The following is a 22302-nucleotide window of genomic DNA, read 5'->3' on the forward strand; positions in this document are numbered from 1 at the left end:
TTTTTGAAAAAAACATTTGGTCCAAAATTTGACAAAAACGACATACTATACTATGTCGTCCAAAATCTGACAATTTTTTTGAAAAACTTTTTTTTGGTCCAAAACTTGACAAAAACGTCATACTATACTATGTAGTACGTCATACTATACTATGTCGTCCAAAATGTGACCTTTTTAAAAAAAAAACATTTGGTCCAAAATTTGACAAAAACAACATACTATACTATGTCGTCCAAAATCTGACAATTTTTTTGAAAAACTTTTTTTTGGTCCAAAACTTGACAATAACGTCATACTATACTATGTAGTATGTCATACTATACTATGTAGTACGTCAAACTAAACTATGCCGTCCAAAATCGGACAATTTTTTGAAAAAAAAACTTTGGTCCAAAATTTGACAAAAACGACATACGATACTATGTCGTCCAAAATCTGACAATTTTTTTGAAAAACTTTTTTTTGGTCCAAAACTTGACAATAACGTCATACTATACTATGTAGTACGTCATACTATACTATGTAGTATGTCATACTATACTATGTAGTATGTCATACTATACTATGTAGTACGTCATACTATACTATGTCGTCCAAAATGTGACAATTTTTTAAAAAAAAAATTTGGTCCAAAATTTGACAAAAACAACATACTATACTATGTCGTCCAAAATCTGACAATTTTTTTGAAAAACTTTTTTTTGGTCCAAAACTTGACAAAAACGTCATACTATACTATGTAGTACGTCATACTATACTATGTCGTCCAAAATGTGACCTTTTTAAAAAAAAAACATTTGGTCCAAAATTTGACAAAAACAACATACTATACTATGTCGTCCAAAATCTGACAATTTTTTTGAAAAACTTTTTTTTGGTCCAAAACTTGACAATAACGTCATACTATACTATGTAGTACGTCATACTATACTATGTAGTACGTCAAACTAAACTATGTCGTCCAAAATCGGACAATTTTTTGAAAAAAAAACTTTGGTCCAAAATTTGACAAAAACGACATACGATACTATGTCGTCCAAAATCTGACAATTTTTTTGAAAAACTTTTTTTTGGTCCAAAACTTGACAATAACGTCATACTATACTATGTAGTACGTCATACTATACTATGTAGTACGTCAAACTTAACTATGTCGTCCAAAATCGGACAATTTTTTGAAAAAAAAGATTTGGTCCAAAACTTGACAATAACGTCATACTATACTATGTAGTACGTCATACTATACTATGTAGTACGTCAAACTAAACTATGTCGTCCAAAATCGGACAATTTTTTGAAAAAAAAACTTTGGTCCAAAATTTGACAAAAACGACATACGATACTATGTCGTCCAAAATCTGACAATTTTTTTGAAAACTTTTTTTTGGTCCAAAACTTGACAATAACGTCATACTATACTATGTAGTACGTCATACTATACTATGTAGTACGTCAAACTTAACTATGTCGTCCAAAATCGGACAATTTTTTGAAAAAAAAGATTTGGTCCAAAACTTGACAATAACGTCATACTATACTATGTAGTATGTCATACTATACTATGTAGTATGTCATACTATACTATGTAGTACGTCATACTATACTATGTCGTCCAAAATGTGACAATTTAAAAAAAAAAAAATTTGGTCCAAAATTTTACAAAAACAACATACTATACTATGTCGTCCAAAATCTGACAATTTTTTTGAAAAACTTTTTTTTGGTCCAAAACTTGACAATAACGTCATACTATACTATGTAGTACGTCATACTATACTATGTAGTACGTCAAACTAAACTATGTCGTCCAAAATCGGACAATTTTTTGAAAAAAAACATTTTGGTCCAAAATTTGACAAAAACAACATACTATACTATGTCGTCCAAGATCTGACAATTTTTTTGAAAAACTTTTTTCTGGTCCAAAACTTGACAAAAACGTCATACTATACTATGTAGTATGTCATACTATACTATGTAGTATGTCATACTATACTATGTAGTACGTCATACTATACTATGTCGTCCAAAATGTGACAATTTTTTAAAAAAAACATTTGGTCCAAAATTTGACAAAAACAACATACTATACTATGTCGTCCAAAATCTGACAATTTTTTTGAAAAACTTTTTTTTGGTCCAAAACTTGACAATAACGTCATACTATACTATGTAGTATGTCATACTATACTATGTAGTATGTCATACTATACTATGTAGTACGTCATACTATACTATGTAGTACGTCATACTATACTATCTCGTCCAAAATGTGACCATTTTTTGAAAAAAACATTTGGTCCAAAATTTGACAAAAACAACATACTCTACTATGTCGTCCAAAATCTGACAATTATTTTGAGAAAACATTTTTTTGGTCCAAAACTTGACAATAACGTCATACTATACTATGTAGTATGTCATACTATACTATGTAGTACGTCATACTATACTATGTAGTACGTCATACTATACTATGTCGTCCAAAATGTGACCATTTTTAAAAAAAAACATTTGGTCCAAAATTTGACAAAAACAACATACTATACTATGTCGTCCAAAATCTGACAATTTTTTTGAAAAACTTTTTTTTGGTCCAAAACTTGACAATAACGTCATACTATACTATGTAGTATGTCATACTATACTATGTAGTACGTCATACTATACTATGTCGTCCAAAATGTGACAATTTTTTAAAAAAAACATTTGGTCCAAAATTTGACAAAAACAACATACTATACTATGTCGTCCAAAATCTGACAATTTTTTTGAAAAACTTTTTTTTGGTCCAAAACTTGACAATAACGTCATACTATACTATGTAGTAGGTCATACTATACTATGTAGTACGTCATACTATACTATCTCGTCCAAAATGTGACCATTTTTTGAAAAAAACATTTGGTCCAAAATTTGACAAAAACAACATACTCTACTATGTCGTCCAAAATCTGCCAATTATTTTGAGAAAACATTTTTTTGGTCCAAAACTTGACAATAACGTCATACTATACTATGTAGTATGTCATACTATACTATGTAGTATGTCATACTATACTATGTAGTACGTCATACTATACTATGTCGTCCAAAATGTGACAATTTTTAAAAAAAACCATTTGGTCCAAAATTTGACAAAAACAACATACTATACTATGTCGTCCAAAATCTGACAATTTTTTTGAAAAACTTTTTTTTGGTCCAAAACTTGACAAAAACGTCATACTATACTATGTAGTACGTCATACTATACTATGTAGTACGTCATACTATACTATGTAGTACGTCAAACCAAACTATGTCGTCCAAAATCTGACAATTTTTTGAAAAAAAACATTTTGGTCCAAAATTTGACAAAACAACATACTATACTATGTCGTCCAAAATCTGACAATTTTTTTGAAAAAAAATTTTCTGGTCCAAAACTTGACAAAAACGTCATACTATACTATGTAGTACGTCAAACTAAACTATGTCGTCCAAAATCGGACAATTTTTTGAAAAAAACATTTGGTCCAAAATTTGACAAAAACGACATACTGTACTATGTCGTCCAAAATCGGACAATTTTTTTGAAAAACTTTTTTTTGGTCCAAAACTTGACAATAACGTCATACTATACTATGTAGTACGTCATAATATACGATGTAGTACGTCAAACTAAACTATTTCGTCCAAAATGTGACAGTTTTTTGAAAAAAAGATTTGGTCCAAAACTTGACAATAACGTCATACTATACTATGTAGTATGTCATACTATACTATGTAGTACGTCATACTATACTATGTCGTCCAAAATGTGACAATTTTTAAAAAAAAACATTTGGTCCAAAATTTGACAAAAACAACATACTATACTATGTCGTCCAAAATCTGACAATTTTTTTGAAAAACTTTTTTTTGGTCCAAAACTTGACAAAAATGTCATACTATACTATGTAGTACGTCAAACTAAACTATGTCGTCCAAAATCTGACAATTTTTTGAAAAAAAAATTTGGTCCAAAACTTGACAATAACGTCATACTATACTATGTAGTATGTCATACTATACTATGTAGTACGTCAAAATATACTATGTAGTACGTCAAACTAAACTATTTCGTACAAAATGTGACAGTTTTTTGAGAAAAAAATTTGGTCCAAAATTTGACAAAAACATCATACTATACTATGTAGTACGTCATACTATACTATGTAGTATGTCATACTATACTATGTAGTACGTCATACTATACTATGTAGTATGTCATACTATACTATGTCGTCCAAAATGTGACCATTTAAAAAAAAAAACATTTGGTCCAAAATTTGACAAAAACGACATACTATACTATGTAGTACATCATACTATACTATGTAGTACGTCAAACTAAACTATGTCGTCCAAAATCAGACAATTTTTTGAAAAAAAAATTTGGTCCAACATTTGACAAAAACGACATACTATACTATGTCGTACAAAATCTGACAATTTTTTTGGAAAACTTTTTTTGGGTCCAAAACTTGACAAAAATGTCATACTATACTATGTAGTACGTCAAAATATACTATGTAGTACGTCAAACTAAACTATTTCGTACAAAATGTGACAGTTTTTTGAGAAAAAAATTTGGTCCAAAATTTGACAAAAACGTCATACTATACTATGTAGTACGTCATACTATACTATGTAGTACGTCATACTATACTATGTAGTACGTCAAACTAAACTGTGTCGTCCAAAATCTGACAATTTTTTGAAAAAAAAATTTGGTCCAAAACTTGACAATAACGTCATACTATACTATGTAGTACGTCATACTATACTATGTCGTCCAAAATGTGACCATTTTAAAAAAAAAACATTTGGTCCAAAATTTGACAAAAACGACATACTATACTATGTAGTATGTCATACTATACTATGTAGTACATCATACTATACTATGTAGTACGTCAAACTAAACTATGTCGTCCAAAATCAGACAATTTTTTGAAAAAAAAATTTGGTCCAAAATTTGACAAAAACGACATACTATACTATGTCGTACAAAATCTGACAATTTTTTTGGAAAACTTTTTTTGGGTCCAAAACTTGACAAAAATGTCATACTATACTATGTAGTACGTCAAAATATACTATGTAGTACGTCAAACTAAACTATTTCGTACAAAATGTGACAGTTTTTTGAGAAAAAAATTTGGTCCAAAATTTGACAAAAACGTCATACTATACTATGTCGTCCAAAATCAGACAATTTTTTGAAAAAAAAATTTGGTCCAAAATTTGACAAAAACGACATACTATACTATGTCGTCCAAAATCAGACAATTTTTTGAAAAAAAAATTTGGTCCAACATTTGACAAAAACGACATACTATACTATGTCGTACAAAATCTGACAATTTTTTTGGAAAACTTTTTTTGGGTCCAAAACTTGACAAAAATGTCATACTATACTATGTAGTACGTCAAAATATACTATGTAGTACGTCAAACTAAACTATTTCGTACAAAATGTGACAGTTTTTTGAGAAAAAAATTTGGTCCAAAATTTGACAAAAACGTCATACTATACTATGTAGTACGTCATACTATACTATGTAGTACGTCATACTATACTATGTAGTACGTCAAACTAAACTGTGTCGTCCAAAATCTGACAATTTTTTGAAAAAAAAATTTGGTCCAAAACTTGACAATAACGTCATACTATACTATGTAGTACGTCATACTATACTATGTCGTCCAAAATGTGACCATTTTAAAAAAAAAACATTTGGTCCAAAATTTGACAAAAACGACATACTATACTATGTAGTATGTCATACTATACTATGTAGTACATCATACTATACTATGTAGTACGTCAAACTAAACTATGTCGTCCAAAATCAGACAATTTTTTGAAAAAAAAATTTGGTCCAAAATTTGACAAAAACGACATACTATACTATGTCGTACAAAATCTGACAATTTTTTTGGAAAACTTTTTTTGGGTCCAAAACTTGACAAAAATGTCATACTATACTATGTAGTACGTCAAAATATACTATGTAGTACGTCAAACTAAACTATTTCGTACAAAATGTGACAGTTTTTTGAGAAAAAAATTTGGTCCAAAATTTGACAAAAACGTCATACTATACTATGTAGTACATCAAACTAAACTGTGTCGTCCAAAATGTGACCATTTAAAAAAAAAAAAATTTGGTCCAAAACTTGACAATAACAACATACTATACTATGTAGTACATCATACTATACTATGTAGTACGTCAAACTAAACTATGTCGTCCAAAATCAGACAATTTTTTGAAAAAAAAATTTGGTCCAAAATTTGACAAAAACGACATACTATACTATGTCGTACAAAATCTGACAATTTTTTTGGAAAACTTTTTTTGGGTCCAAAACTTGACAAAAATGTCATACTATACTATGTAGTACGTCAAACTAAACTATGTAGTATATATATATATCTATATATATTTTTGTGTGTGTAACAAATTAAAGGTGGTGACTCGTGGTTTTCGTTTTTCACTTTAAAAGCATTTTAATGTATTTTTGCAAGTTTGTAACAGAATACAAGAAACAGGTGCTGATCCAACTATAGTGACCTCTGACCCCTACAAACCCCCCCCCCCATCGTGGTATCACTGACTTTGCAGTTTAAAGACATATCTGGTTACTATGGTTACAGAGACAAAGGAATCAGGAGCTTCATGTTTTTGAACCTCGAGTGAAAACACTTTCAGTGACTTTGATTCATACTGGTGAAGATTAAGCCCCACCCACTAATCCATCTGAAGCTCCACCCACTGACCCCACCATGAGCTGAATGAAAACAAAGACTCTTAAAGGGACAGTTCAGGTTTTAGGTTATGTGAGGTCTGCTCACAAATATACAAACTATCCCTTTAATTAGAATTTGTCACCGAAGAAACTTCGTAGAAACGAAGAAACTTAGTAACTGACGTTGTTTCACTCGAGGTCACGACGTAAAACACCACGTTCTCTGATTCAAAGTGGTTTGAAACACAGGAAAAAGTTAAATGTGAGTTAAACGTTAAACTCCTTCAGCTTATTTACCTTTTAGTCAAACATTAACATTTGTTATTTTACACAAGTTATTCACACACTTCACCACTCCGCTCCACAGCTCCACTGATCCGTCACAGGTTTTCCTCTGAGCCGAGGAAACACGACATCGTACAAAAGCCTTCGCAAAGAAAACGAGCAGGAAATTCACCACAGAAGAAGAAGAAGAAGAAGAAGAAGAAGAGAGGAGGAAAAGAAGGAACTGAAGGAGATAAAAAACACAAATAACAGCAATAATCTAACTAATCTAATAATAATAATAATAATAATCTTAATCTTAATAATAATCTTAATCATTATTCTAATCATCATCTTAATAATAAAGTGTAGTTTTGTAGGAAATCCTCTTTATGTTGTTGTTTTATTTCTATGACAGCAGCTGCCTGAAGCTTTGACACACACACACACACACACACACGCACGCACGCACGCACGCACGCACGCACACACACACACACACACACACGGTTACTGATTTATTGATTTTTCTTCATCTATGTGTTTGTTTATTTCTCTGAAAACTGAAACAGAGGAAACAGTTGTTTACAGTCAGGCGGTGTGTTTGTGTTGTTGTGTTGTTGTTGTGTTGTTGTTGTTGTGTTGTGGTTCGGAGCTTCATGCTGAGTCATACTCTGAGAGGAAGAGGAAGCATCTGTTTGGGATTTTATGAGAAAACATCGGGAATAATTGTGTTGTTGACGCGTTGTTGACTCGTTGACGCGTTGTTGACTCGTTGACGCGTTGTTGACGCGTTGTTGACGTGTTGTTATTGATAATTTTTTCTCGTTATTATTTCAACTTAAATCAGTGAAATGATCGACGACTCGTGGATTCGTTCTTCTTCGTTATCATCAAACTAAATCTAAAGGATTGACCCTCAAACAGCACCAGAGGAGAGAGGAAGCAAGGGAGCAAGGAAGGAAGCAAGGAAGGCAGAAGAAGAGAAGGAGGAGCTTCTATTTCTTCTTGCTGAACAAACTGAATCTCTTCTCTTTATCTTTCTCTCTCTTTCCGGGGCTCGACTCAGCGGTCGCCGCGGTGACGGAGGTCGGCAGCGTCTGAGCGCGTGCGGCGGGCGTGCTGTGGCTGCTGGGCGTGACCTCTGACCTTTCACCCACCACGGCGGCCGAGATGGTCGAGATCCACGTGTTCATCTCCTCCTGGTGGACAAAGCAGAGGGGGCGGAGTCAGACACCAGCAGCAAACAGGATTTAAATAAAGTTTTTCATTGTTTACAAACATTCCAAACCTAGCTAGAATGTGTGCGCAATTTGTGGGTCAGAAGAAGAGCAAACGTCCTCCCAATCATTCACAATATTCTGTTGCTAACGATTAAAGACGGCGAACAATACTTCAATAAACGGCGTTTGTCTGCGTGAGTTAGCTTTGATGATATCGACTCTTAGCTTCTGGATAAAGTTTGTCTCTGTGTTTTGTTTCTACGATGACAAACGTCCTGTCGAGCTCGTGTCACGACTGACACTAATCTGTGCAACAAGTCACGAATAATCTGTGACGAATAATCTGAAAATTTAGCTCAAAGGGAACGTTTTTAGTGCACATTTACTTCAACACGCTAGCCGGCCGGCAGCTAACTACAAGCTAGCTGCCTCCAAGAGCACAACATAACTTTAGGCAGCATAGGTTTCATATACATATGTATCAGCGTAATCTAATCTAATCTAATCTAATCTAATCTGATCTAATCTAATCTGATCTAATCTAATCTGATCTAATCTAATCTAATCTAATCTAATCTAATCTAATCTAATCCAGCAGAAAGAGCTGATAAACGATGTCTTCTCTTTTTTCTGACTTTCCAAACTGTGCAGGATTATCTGTGTGACGTCGTCAAAGAGTTTTTTTACTCACGTCATCTTTAGCTTGGAAGAGATACTCGTTACCGTCGGTGATTCTGAGGAGATTAAGAATAAGATTCATCAAAAATGATACAAGATTATATCAAAGTTGATCACAGACGATGACAGATTAGGACTCACTTGAGTTTGAAGACGTGTTTCTTCTTCTTATAATCCAGAGCCACGTCACAGACGGCGTCGCTCAGATGAACAGGGATCTCACTGTGATAAGTGATTCCCTGAGTCGAGTTCTTCTGGTCTTTGTAGAATCCGAGCTGACGTTGGTTAATCACACAGTAAACGTTGTGCCACGACCTGCAGACACACGACGTCACCATGAAAACATCAACCACAGCAGCAAAGGATCATGGGAAGGTTCTCTTAAACAGACCGCCCACCTGTTTGACGCCTTCTTGTTAGGCCCCTCCCACTCATGCTTGCGGTGCAGGAAGTCCTCCAGCTGAGACGTCACAGCTTCCTGTTGGCTTTTAGCCGGCAGCGTCGCCGCCTGACTGACCTTTGACCTACGAGTCGCCTCAGGAGACGCAGAGGGGCTGGACGTCCCGTTCACTTCCTGTTTGTCCTGCAGACAGAGACAGAGTCAGTGGACGGACGTCCTCAGTCGTCAATAATCATGTTATTGATCGATCGGTTATCAGAGCTGCAGAGAACATGCAGAGCCAAGCGTTAGCATCGGAAAAGTCATTCAGTCTCACAACTGTGTTAACTTTAAACTAACTTTATAAAAACCTGTGTCTTAAAGACGTCTTTATCTCACTCTCCCAAACCAAAGTCCTCTGCTGCCTCCTGTGGACACGCTGTGTCACTGAGCTCAAGCAAACACACTTTGGTGTGGGAGAGTGAGTTAAAGACGTGATCATGTGACGCAGACGTCATCTTGTTTCCTCGCTGGCAGCCATGTTTTCACTGAGCACACACACACACACACACACACACACACACACACACACACACACACACACACACACACACACACACACACACACACACACACACACACAATAGGACGGTGAGAAGAATCATCTCAAACAATGATCGTTACATTGTTTGGAAATTGTTACAGATCGACATCATTGGTGAGAAGTTACACAAGTGATGGAACCAGAACAAACCAAACCAAACTAGAACAAACCAGAACAAACCAAACCAAACTAGAACAAACCAAACCAAACCAAACCAGAACAAACCAAACCAGAACAAACCAAACAGATGCTCATTACCCTGAGATCTTCAAGAGGATCTGGACCCTCAGATTCACAACAGTCCAGAGGCCACATCCAATCCTGGGACTTTTTACTGAGGACTTTTAGGACTTTCTGCTAAAGGACTTTCAAGACTTTTTACTGAAGGACTTTTACTGAAGGACTTTAGGGACTTTTTACTGAAGACTGAAGACTTTTTACTGAAGGACATTAGGGACTTTTTACTGAAGACTTCCGGGGCTTTTTGCTGAAAGACTTTAAAGACTTTTTACCGAGGACTTTCAGGACTTTTTACTGAAGGACTTTCAGGACTTTTTACTGAAGGACTTTTAGGACTTTTTACTGAGGGACAGTGAGGACTTTTTAATGAAGGACTTTAAGGACTTTTTACTGAGGACTTTCAGGACTTTTCACTGAAGGACTTTAAGGACTTTTCACTGAAGGACTTTAAGGACTTTTCACTGAGGACTTTCAGGACTTTTCACTGAAGGACTTTAAGGACTTTTCACTGAAGGACTTTAAGGACTTTTCACTGAAGGACTTTAAGGACTTTTCACTGAAGGACTTTAAGGACTTTTCACTGAAGGACTTTCAGGACTTTTTACTGAAGGACTTTTAGGACTTTTTACTGAGGGACAGTGAGGACTTTTTAATGAAGGACTTTAAGGACTTTTTACTGAGGACTTTCAGGACTTTTCACTGAAGGACTTTAAGGACTCTTCACTGAAGGACTTTAAGGACTTTTCACTGAAGGACTTTAAGGACTTTTCACTGAAGGACTTTAAGGACTTTTCACTGAGGACTTTCAGGACTTTTCACTGAAGGACTTTAAGGACTTTTCACTGAAGGACTTTAAGGACTTTTCACTGAAGGACTTTAAGGACTTTTCACTGAAGGACTTTAAGGACTTTTCACTGAAGGACTTTCAGGACTTTATAATGAAGGACTTTTAGGACTTTTTACTGAAGGACTTTCAGGACTTTTCACTGAAGGACTTTAAGGACTCTTCACTGAAGGACTTTAAGGACTTTTCACTGAAGGACTTTAAGGACTTTTCACTGAGGACTTTCAGGACTTTTCACTGAAGGACTTTAAGGACTTTTCACTGAAGGACTTTAAGGACTTTTCACTGAAGGACTTTAAGGACTTTTCACTGAAGGACTTTAAGGACTTTTCACTGAAGGACTTTCAGGACTTTTTAATGAAGGACTTTCAGGACTTTTCACTGAAGGACTTTAAGGACTTTTCACTGAAGGACTTTCAGGACTTACTACTGAGGACTTTAAGGACTTTTCACTGAAGGACTTTCAGGACTTACTACTGAGGACTTTAAGGACTTTTCACTGAAGGACTTTTTACTGAAGGACTTTAAGGACTTTTCACTGAAGGACTTTAAGGACTTTTCACTGAAGGACTTTAAGGACTTTTCACTGAAGGACTTTTTACTGAAGGACTTTCAGGACTTTTTACTTAAGGACAGTGAGACCTGGACTAAATCCTGGGACTTGATACTGAATGTTTTGTGTCCTGATCAGAAACTATTGGTAAAATATCAAACACATTATTGATAAATAAATAATTGAATAAAATGACTCAAAAGTGTCTGATCAATTGTCTTAATGTATTCATGATTTAATGTATTCATGATTTAATGTATTCATGATTTAATGTATTCATGATTTAATGAATACATTAAAAGGCTGAGGATGAGAATCATGAAGAACGTGAGGAAAAATTAAACTGATGAACAAATAATGATGATGACGACAAAAACACAATAATAACAGACAACAAAACACAATAACAACAACACACAATAACAACAACACACAATAACAACAACACATGGACAGACACAGACGTGATGAAGTGATCGGGTTTGACAGCGTTTATTATGGGATGTGTGTGTGAGTGGAAACATGCAGCAGGAAGTGAAACAGACACCAGTGACAATGGACCTTCACATACACACACACACACATATACACATATACACCGACACACACACCGACACACACACACACATACACCGACACACACACACAGTGAATAAAGACATTGTCGTTTTAAATTATAATTATTCTTGTGTTTGTTAAATGAATGTTAATTTTCCACTTAATTGTCATTTTGTAACAAAATTTCTTTTATCATAAATATATGAAACATTATGAATAAATAGTGAAGATTATGTTAATGATCAAAGTTATCTTTTACTTTAAGACTCTGAATATTTAATATTGATCTGATTAAGACGTCGTATTTAAATTTAACTCTATATGATATATATATATATATATATATATATATACTTCTTTATTATCTAACTCTATATGATATATATATATAAATACTTCTTTATTATCTAACTCTATATGATATATATATATATATATATATATAAATACTTCTTTATTATCTAACTATGATATAAATAAACTTCTCTGTGATGATGATGATGATGATGATGATGTCATCACTGAATGAGTTTGTAAATCACCACGGTAACAAAGAGAGAGATGAAGAAGTGAGAGAGGAGGGCGAGAGGGGCGAGCTACAGGAGAGAGAGAGACAATGACATGAGAAAAACAATGTGTGTGTGTGCACGTGTGTGTGTGTGCACGCATGTGTGTGTGCATGCATGTGTGTGTGTGCATGTGTGTGTGTGTACACGTGTGTGTGTGTGCACGCATGTGTGTGTGTGTGTGCACGCATGAGTGTGTGTGTGCACGCATGTGTGTGTGCATGCATGTGTGCGTGTGCATGTGTGTGTGTGTGCACGAATGTGTGTGTGTGTGTGTGCATGCATGTGTGTGTGTGCACGTGTGTGTGTGTTGGTGTGTGTGTGTGTTGTCACATTGACTCACTTTTTTCTAAATGAAATGTTTTTGTTTTTGTCTGAAAGAATTCATCCATTCATCAATTATTACATGAACTGTCAACTAATCTGTGTGGAACAAAGAAACTTCATCATCACTTCATCACCCTTTCATCACTCTTTCATCATCCTTTCATCATCACCCTTTCATCACCCATTCATCATCACTTCATCATCCTTTCATCATCACTTCATCACCCTTTCATCATCCTTTCATCACCCTTTCATCATCACTTCATCACCCTTTCATCATCACTTCATTATCCTTTCATCACCCTTTCATCATCCTTTCATCATCACTTCATCATCCTTTCATCATCATCTTTCCACTGATGAATATTTGAAACATTTTCTGAACCAAATAAACAAATGAATTAAAAACATGAAAATAAAGGAATGTCAGGATAAATGAAGTGGTGAATGTGGTTTAAAATGAAGTGGTGAATGTTGGTTCATTTAAAAACTTTCACTCATGAAATTAAATAATTATTAAAATGAACGAAAAAACTGAAGAAAAAGGTTAAAGGTTATGTGTGTGTGTGTAGCGTGTGTAGAGTGTGTAGAGTGTGTGTAGAGTGTGTAGAGTGTGTAGAGTGTGTGTTCATGGAGCGTCACTTCCTCTCCTCCAGCTGTACTTCCTGTACGCAGGTGAACGATAACTAACCCGAGGACAATCCTGTTCTGACTGAAGACCGTTCTGAGACGATGACTCCGCCTCCCTGCACACACACAAGGTCAACACAAGGTCAACACAAGGTCAAACACAAGGTCAAACAGTAGGTCAACACAAGGTCAAACAATAGGTCAACACAAGGTCAAACAATAGGTCAACACAAGGTCAAACACAAAGTGTACACACACACACACACACACACACACACCTGTGCTGAGCTGCAGCATTAGCAGACTGAGCGTCAGTGGGCGGGGCTTGTCTCCTCCTCTCTTCTTCCTCTTGACATCTTCTCACTTCCAGTAACTCCATCTGACAAACACACGTGTGTATGTTAGCATGTTTATCCTGTTTGTTATCGTGTTTGTTATCGTGTTTGTTATCGTGTTTGTTATCGTGTACGTTATCGTGTTTGTTATCGTGTTTGTTATCACGTACGTTATCGTGTTTGTTATCGTGTTTGTTATCACGTACGTTATCGTGTTTGTTATCGTGTTTGTTATCACGTACGTTATCGTGTTTGTTATCGTGTTTGTTATCACGTACGTTATCGTGTTTATCGTGTTTGTTATCACGTACGTTATCGTGTTTGTTATCACGTACGTTATCGTGTTTATCGCGTACGTTATCGTGTTTGTTATCGTGTTTGTTATCGTGTTTGTTATCGTGTTTGTTATCGTGTTTGTTATCGTGTTTGTTATCGTGTTTGTTATCATGTACGCTATCGTGTTTGTTATCACGTACGTTATCGTGTTTATCGCGTACGTTATCGTGTTTGTTATCACGTACGTTATCGTGTTTGTTATCGTGTTTGTTATCGCGTACGTTATCGTGTTTGTTATCACGTATGTTATCGTGTTTGTTATCGTGTTTGTTATCACGTACTTTAACGTGTTTGTTATCACGTACGTTATCGTGTTTGTTATCACGTACTTTAACGTGTTTGTTATCACGTACGCTATCGGTGTCGTTGCGGCGTGCATTATGGTGTCTTTAAAGGCATGCGTTATGATGTCGTTACGGCGTACGTTACGGTGTCGTTACGGCGTGGGATACGGTGTCGTTACGGCGTGGGATACGGTGTCGTTACGGCGTGGGTTACGTGTCGTTACGGTGTCGTTACGGCGTGCGTTACGTGTCGTTACGGCGTCGTTACGGCGTGGGTTACGGTGTCGTTACGGTGTCGTTACGGCGTGCGTTACGTGTCGTTACGGCGTCGTTACGGCGTGGGTTACGGTGTCGTTACAGTGTCGTTACGGCGTGCGTTACGGTGTCGTTACAGCGTGCGTTACGGTGTCGTTACGGCGTGCGTTACGGTGTCGTTACGGCGCGGGTTACGGCGTGCGTTACGGTGTCGTTACGGCGTGGGTTACGGTGTCGTTACAGTGTCGTTACGGCGTGGGTTACGGTGTCGTTACGGTGTCGTTACGGCGTGGGTTACGGTGTCGTTACGGCATGCGTTGTGGTGTCGTTACGGCGTGCGTGATGGTGCGCCTCACCGTGGTCAGCCTCTCCAGGGCGGAGAATCGTTCTTCCCAGGTCGCGGCCGACTTCTCGAAAGCCTCGTGGCGTTTGATGAGTTTTTCCACCTCGTCCACGTTCTGACCCATTTCTCTGCTCGACAGGTACGACTCCTGACCCAGAAGCCACGCCTCCGCCACGCCCGCATCCCGAGAGAACTGATGCACCTCCAGCACTGAACACACACACACACACACACACACACACACACACACACATTGAGTGTCTGTTACCTCCTGTGAGTAAAAGTGGGCGTGGTGAAGTTTCTCACCCAGTCTAAGCCACTCCCATCTGTCCTCCCACTTGTCAATCATGTCTTTCCTCTTGTCCGTCAACTGTAACAACTTTTCTTTAATCTGAGGAGAAAAAAAACATTCAAAGAAACTTTATTTAAAACACATTTTCACGACATGAGATTATGAATGAGTGAATTACATTTGAAACACTGGACAAAAGGTCAGAGGTCAACACTGAGGTCAGCTGTGGTCAGTACCTCCTCTGAAGCGTAGTGTTTCCTGGCCAGCAGAGTCTTCTATGGTCAGTAGCGGTCAGTACTGGTCAGTAGTGGTCAGTAGCGGTCAGTACCTCCTCTGAAGCGTAGTGTTTCCTGGCCAGCAGAATCTTCTATGGTCAGTAGTGGTCAGTAGCGGTCAGTAGCGGTCAGTACCTCCTCTGAAGCGTAGTGTTTCCTGGCCAGCAGATTCTTCTATGGTCAGTAGTGGTCAGTAGCGATCAGTAGCGGTTAGTAGCGGTCAGTACCTCCTCTGAAGCGTAGTGTTTCCTGGCCAGCAGAATCTTCTATGGTCAGTAGTGGTCAGTAGCGGTCAGTAGCGGTCAGTACCTCCTCTGAAGCGTAGTGTTTCCTGGCCAGCAGATTCTTCTATGGTCAGTAGTGGTCAGTAGCGATCAGTAGCGGTTAGTAGCGGTCAGTACCTCCTCTGAAGCTTAGTGTTTCCTGGCCAGCAGAATCTTCTATGGTCAGTAGTGGTCAGTAGCGGTCAGTAGCGGTCAGTACCTCCTCTGAAGCGTAGTGTTTCCTGGCCAGCAGAAACTTCTATGGTCAGTAGTGGTCAGTAGCGGTCAGTACCTCCTCTGAAGCGTAGTGTTTCCTGGCCAGCAGAATCTTCTATGGTCAGTAGTGGTCAGTAGCGGTCAGTAGCGGTCAGTACCTCCTCTGAAGCGTAGTGTTTCCTGGCCAGCAGATTCTTCTATGGTCAGTAGTGGTCAGTAGCGATCAGTAGCGGTTAGTAGCGGTCAGTACCTCCTCTGAAGCTTAGTGTTTCCTGGCCAGCAGAATCTTCTATGGTCAGTAGTGGTCAGTAGCGGTCAGTAGCGGTCAGTACCTCCTCTGAAGCTTAGTGTTTCCTGGCCAGCAGAATCTTCTATGGTCAGTAGTGGTCAGTAGCGGTCAGTACCTCCTCTGAAGCGTAGTGTTTCCTGGCCAGCAGATTCTTCTATGGTCAGTAGTGGTCAGTAGCGATCAGTAGCGGTTAGTAGCGGTCAGTACCTCCTCTGAAGCTTAGTGTTTCCTGGCCAGCAGAATCTTCTATGGTCAGTAGTGGTCAGTAGCGGTCAGTAGCGGTCAGTACCTCCTCTGAAGCGTAGTGTTTCCTGGCCAGCAGAATCTTCTATGGTCAGTAGTGGTCAGTAGCGGTCAGTACCTCCTCTGAAGCGTAGTGTTTCCTGGCCAGCAGAATCTTCTATGGTCAGTAGTGGTCAGTAGCGGTCAGTAGCGGTCAGTACCTCCTCTGAAGCGTAGTGTTTCCTGGCCAGCAGATTCTTCTATGGTCAGTAGTGGTCAGTAGCGATCAGTAGCGGTTAGTAGCGGTCAGTACCTCCTCTGAAGCTTAGTGTTTCCTGGCCAGCAGAATCTTCTATGGTCAGTAGTGGTCAGTAGCGGTCAGTAGCGGTCAGTACCTCCTCTGAAGCTTAGTGTTTCCTGGCCAGCAGAATCTTCTATGGTCAGTAGTGGTCAGTAGCGGTCAGTACCTCCTCTGAAGCGTAGTGTTTCCTGGCCAGCAGAATCTTCTATGGTCAGTAGTGGTCAGTAGCGGTCAGTAGCGGTCAGTACCTCCTCTGAAGCGTAGTGTTTCCTGGCCAGCAGAATCTTCTATGGTCAGTAGTGGTCAGTAGCGGTCAGTAGCGGTCAGTACCTCCTCTGAAGCGTAGTGTTTCCTGGCCAGCAGAATCTTCTATGGTCAGTAGTGGTCAGTAGCGGTCAGTAGCGGTCAGTACCTCCTCTGAAGCGTAGTGTTTCCTGGCCAGCAGAATCTTCTATGGTCAGTAGTGGTCAGTAGCGGTCAGTACCTCCTCTGAAGCGTAGTGTTTCCTGGCCAGCAGAATCTTCTATGGTCAGTAGTGGTCAGTAGCGGTCAGTAGCGGTCAGTACCTCCTCTGAAGCGTAGTGTTTCCTGGCCAGCAGATTCTTCTATGGTCAGTAGTGGTCAGTAGCGATCAGTAGCGGTTAGTAGCGGTCAGTACCTCCTCTGAAGCTTAGTGTTTCCTGGCCAGCAGAATCTTCTATGGTCAGTAGTGGTCAGTAGCGGTCAGTAGCGGTCAGTACCTCCTCTGAAGCTTAGTGTTTCCTGGCCAGCAGAATCTTCTATGGTCAGTAGTGGTCAGTAGCGGTCAGTACCTCCTCTGAAGCGTAGTGTTTCCTGGCCAGCAGAGTCTTCCCCAGCTCGATGCAGGCGGTGAAGCTGTCGTTGCGAGCGTCGATCTCAGCTTTGATTCCCTGATGGTTGTTCATGAGAAGCTCCACTGAAGACACGTCTCTGAAAACACGTTTCATGAGTCAAACAATAAATAAATTCATTCATTCATTCATTCATTCATCGTCTCCAGCTGTATCGTCCACATGAGAAGGCGGGGTCACAGAGAAGGCGGAGTCACAGAAGGCGGAGTCACAGAAGGCGGAGTCACCTGGGCTTCTCCTGGGCCTCGATCAGACGGATGACGTCGTCCATCCACAACATCAGGTCACGCACCAAACTGAAGAACCGGAACTTGTCTCCAGTGTCCAGCAGCTTCACTCGCCGTCTCTCTGCTGCGTCCAGAAGGTCCTTCCAGGCGTCCAGGACCTGGACGAGGGGACGAGAGGAGGCGGAGCCAAGAGTCAGAGGAACAAACCTTCTCCAATTTAACTTCTTTATATTGTTTTATTTTATTTTACTTCTTTTTATTCAAAATCAGTGTTAGCCGACACTTTTGTCTCGTCTCTTTTAATGTCCTTTAATGTCCTTCTGTCTCCATGTCTGTCTGTGAGCTTTAGGGGTGGCGTCTGATTGAGCTAACACTGGAGCTAACACTTGAGCTAACACTCGAGCTAACACTCGAGCTAACACTCGAGCTAACACTCGAGCTAACACTTGAGCTACCACATGAGCTAACACCGAAGATAACACTCGAGCTAACACCTGAGCTGAGACCTGAGCTAACACATGAACTAACTAGGTATTAGCTAAATAGCTACAGAACCTGAAGACATTTACACATACAGAGCTAACGATGACTCATTTAAATAAATGACTTTTATTCTCTCAGCCATTTTGAATCAATGAACTTGATTTTATCATATTTTTATTCATAACTGATTCAAAGTGATTCTCAACACTGAGTAACTAGTTAAACTAGTTCTAGTTTAACTAGAACTAGTTTAACTAGAACTTTAGAACTAGTCTGTAGCAGTTGATCAGGTCTGAGTCTGAGTCGACTTTAATGTCCTTCAGTTTTTCTACGAATGATTCTTCTTCTCAGGCTGTGACGTCACAGGAAACAAAAACTATTATAATAATAATAATAATAATAATAATCAAAATAAATCTGTTCAATGTTCAGGAAATCCTGAAAAATGAGGATTAAATCAGAGTGAATGTGATCACAGTGACTGATCATCATCTGTCAGTCACATGGATCAATAATGTACGTTATTATCATTATAACTATTATCATAATTATAATTATTATCATTATTATCATTATATTGATGTAAACATGGCTGCAGACGAACACAAGCAGCTAAAAGCAGATCCTGAATTCTTTCTCTTTTCAAACCTCGACTCAAACTCAGACTTTTTGCAAATAACTGGTAACATTTGTAACGCTCAGGGGGCGGAGCTTACAGGGTCTTTGTCAGATTAACTCCGCCCACCCCGTGATGTCATAAAGATAAAGAAACACTAGAGTATTTGCAAAGAGAGAGAGAGAGAGAGAGCGAGCTCTAGATGAACCACAGCCACTAAAGACTAAAATGTTTCTAACGCTCGACATTTTAGTTTGAACTGAAAATCTGAGAATGAAGCAAAGCTGATGTTTGAGCGGCGTCTCACCTCCGTCTTTCTCTTCTGTGGACGGACAGAGGACAGAGGACAGAGGACAGAGGACAGAGGACAGAACATCAACACACACCATCACTCACTGTCCTAAGCTCCTCCCACCACCAGACAACTCATAAGAGCAGTGGACATGTGATCGTCCTCAGGGTCAAAGTCTGTCTTTGTCTTTTGTCTTTTGTGAGACAGATGTTTTCATTTGTCTCTTTCTTAACTTTACTCACTCATTGTTCTGCAACACGTCAACAGTGGAGACAGAGACACAGAGGACAGTGTCCACAACAACACTAGGGATTCTGTCTCTATGTCTGTCTCCATGTCTGTCCCTCAGTGTCTCACTGTCTCAGTGTGTCTCAGTGTCTCATTGTCCCTCAGTGTCTCAGTGTCTCAGTGTGTCTCAGTGTCTCATTGTCCCTCAGTGTCTCATTGTCCCTCTGTGTCTCACTGACTCAGTGTGTCTCACTGACTCAGTGTGTCTCACTGACTCAGTGTGTCTCACTGACTCAGTGTGTCTCAGTGTCTCATTGTCCCTCAGTGTCCCTCTGTGTCTCACTGTCTCATTGTGTCTCAGTGTCTCATTGTCCCTCTGTGTCTCATTGTCTCTGTGTCTCATTGTCCCTCAGTGTCTCATTGTCCCTCATTGTCTCACCTCTCCTTCTCTCTTCTGAATGTCCTCAGCTTTGTCTCCAGCGTAAGACGATTGCAGACGAACAGCGTCTTCCTGCAGCTGACGAACCTGAGGACAAACAATAAATCATCAAAAAACTGATGAATGTTGTGATGAGTGAACGTGAGTGAATGAGTGAACGATGAGTGAACGATGAGTGAACGTTGAGTGAACGAGTGAACGTTGAGTGAACGATGAGTGAACGTTGAGTGAACGTTGAGTGAACGTGAGTGAACGAGTGAACGTTGAGTGAACAAGTGAACATTGAGTGAACGTGAGTGAATGAGTGAACGAGTGAACGATGAATGAGTGAAGGTTGAGTGAAGGTTGAGTGAACGATGAGTGAACGATGAGTGAACAATGAGTGAAGGTTGAGTGAAGGTTGAGTGAACGATGAGTGAAGGTTGAGTGAACGATGTGAACGTTGAGTGAACGATGAGTGAACGTTGAGTGAACGTTGAGTGAACGTGAGTGAACGAGTGAACGTTGAGTGAACAAGTGAACATTGAGTGAACGTGAGTGAATGAGTGAACGAGTGAACGATGAATGAGTGAAGGTTGAGTGAAGGTTGAGTGAACGATGAGTGAACGATGAGTGAACAATGAGTGAAGGTTGAGTGAAGGTTGAGTGAACGATGAGTGAAGGTTGAGTGAAGGTTGAGTGAACGATGAGTGAACGATGAGTGAACAATGAGTGAAGGTTGAGTGAAGGTTGAGTGAACGATGAGTGAAGGTTGAGTGAAGGTTGAGTGAACGATGAGTGAACGATGAGTGAAGGTTGAGTGAACGATGAGTGAAGGTTGAGTGAAGGTTGAGTGAACGATGAGTGAACGATGAGTGAAGGTTGAGTGAACGATGAGTGAAGGTTGAGTGAAGGTTGAGTGAAGGTTGAGTGAAGGTTGAGTGAACGATGAGTGAACGATGAGTGAACGTTGAGTGAAGGTTGAGTGAACGATGAGTGAACGATGAGTGAAGGTTGAGTGAAGGTTGAGTGAAGGTAGAGTGAAGGTTGAGTGAAGGTTGAGTGAAGGTTGAGTGAACGTTGAGTGAACGATGAGTGAACGATGAGTGAACGATGAGTGAACGATGAGTGAACGTTGAGTGAACGTTGAGTGAAGGTTGAGTGAACGATGAGTGAAGGTTGAGTGAACGAGTGAACGTTGAGTGAACGATGAGTGAACGTTGAGTGAACGTTGAGTGAACGTGAGTGAACGAGTGAACGTTGAGTGAACAAGTGAACATTGAGTGAACGTGAGTGAATGAGTGAACGAGTGAACGATGAATGAGTGAAGGTTGAGTGAAGGTTGAGTGAACGATGAGTGAACGATGAGTGAACAATGAGTGAAGGTTGAGTGAAGGTTGAGTGAACGATGAGTGAAGGTTGAGTGAAGGTTGAGTGAACGATGAGTGAACGATGAGTGAACAATGAGTGAAGGTTGAGTGAAGGTTGAGTGAACGATGAGTGAAGGTTGAGTGAAGGTTGAGTGAACGATGAGTGAACGATGAGTGAAGGTTGAGTGAACGATGAGTGAAGGTTGAGTGAAGGTTGAGTGAACGATGAGTGAACGATGAGTGAAGGTTGAGTGAACGATGAGTGAAGGTTGAGTGAAGGTTGAGTGAAGGTTGAGTGAAGGTTGAGTGAACGATGAGTGAACGATGAGTGAACGTTGAGTGAAGGTTGAGTGAACGATGAGTGAACGATGAGTGAAGGTTGAGTGAAGGTTGAGTGAAGGTAGAGTGAAGGTTGAGTGAAGGTTGAGTGAAGGTTGAGTGAACGTTGAGTGAACGATGAGTGAACGATGAGTGAACGATGAGTGAACGATGAGTGAACGTTGAGTGAACGATGAGTGAACGATGAGTGAACGTTGAGTGAAGGTTGAGTGAACGATGAGTGAAGGTTGAGTGAAGGTTGAGTGAAGGTTGCACCTGAGTCCCCAGAGCCTGGATGTCATGTTCAAATGTGTTGTGCATCCTCTGCAGAGTCTCCACAGTGTTCTGGTCTCGACCCAGTTCTTCAGGGATCTTCTTGTGTTTGTCTAGAACCCGGTTCAGAACCTCCTTAGCGTCGTTG

The 22302-nt window shown here is 39.2% G+C and overlaps 1 protein-coding gene across 2 annotated transcripts in view; it reads right to left on the reverse strand.

Annotated features, from left to right (window-relative positions):
* Nucleotides 1–6640: 6640 nt before the first annotated feature.
* LOC310933971 (spectrin beta chain, non-erythrocytic 1-like) overlaps nt 6641–22302 on the reverse strand; it is a 42444-nt gene continuing 26782 nt past the window's right edge. The window contains exons 32-44 of one of the 2 annotated variants that reach the window (XM_083897556.1): nt 22158–22302; nt 20215–20301; nt 19563–19577; nt 18157–18314; nt 17870–18008; nt 15506–15590; nt 15213–15409; nt 13925–14025; nt 13708–13762; nt 9344–9528; nt 9087–9260; nt 8959–9001; nt 6641–8246 (exon numbers count right to left, since the gene is read on the reverse strand). The exon at nt 22158–22302 is cut by the window's right edge and continues 230 nt beyond it. In XM_083897556.1, the coding sequence (XP_083753682.1) occupies nt 8043–8246; nt 8959–9001; nt 9087–9260; nt 9344–9528; nt 13708–13762; nt 13925–14025; nt 15213–15409; nt 15506–15590; nt 17870–18008; nt 18157–18314; nt 19563–19577; nt 20215–20301; nt 22158–22302 (1588 nt within the window). In that variant the 3' untranslated portion in view covers nt 6641–8042. The remainder of the gene's footprint in view (nt 8247–8958; nt 9002–9086; nt 9261–9343; nt 9529–13707; nt 13763–13924; nt 14026–15212; nt 15410–15505; nt 15591–17869; nt 18009–18156; nt 18315–19562; nt 19578–20214; nt 20302–22157) is intronic. The other variant, XM_083897557.1, reaches the window with a different exon arrangement.

Source organism: Microchirus variegatus (assembly GCF_963457635.1).
Source record: "Microchirus variegatus genome assembly, chromosome: 11".
NCBI classification, from domain to species: Eukaryota; Metazoa; Chordata; class Actinopteri; order Pleuronectiformes; family Soleidae; genus Microchirus; species Microchirus variegatus.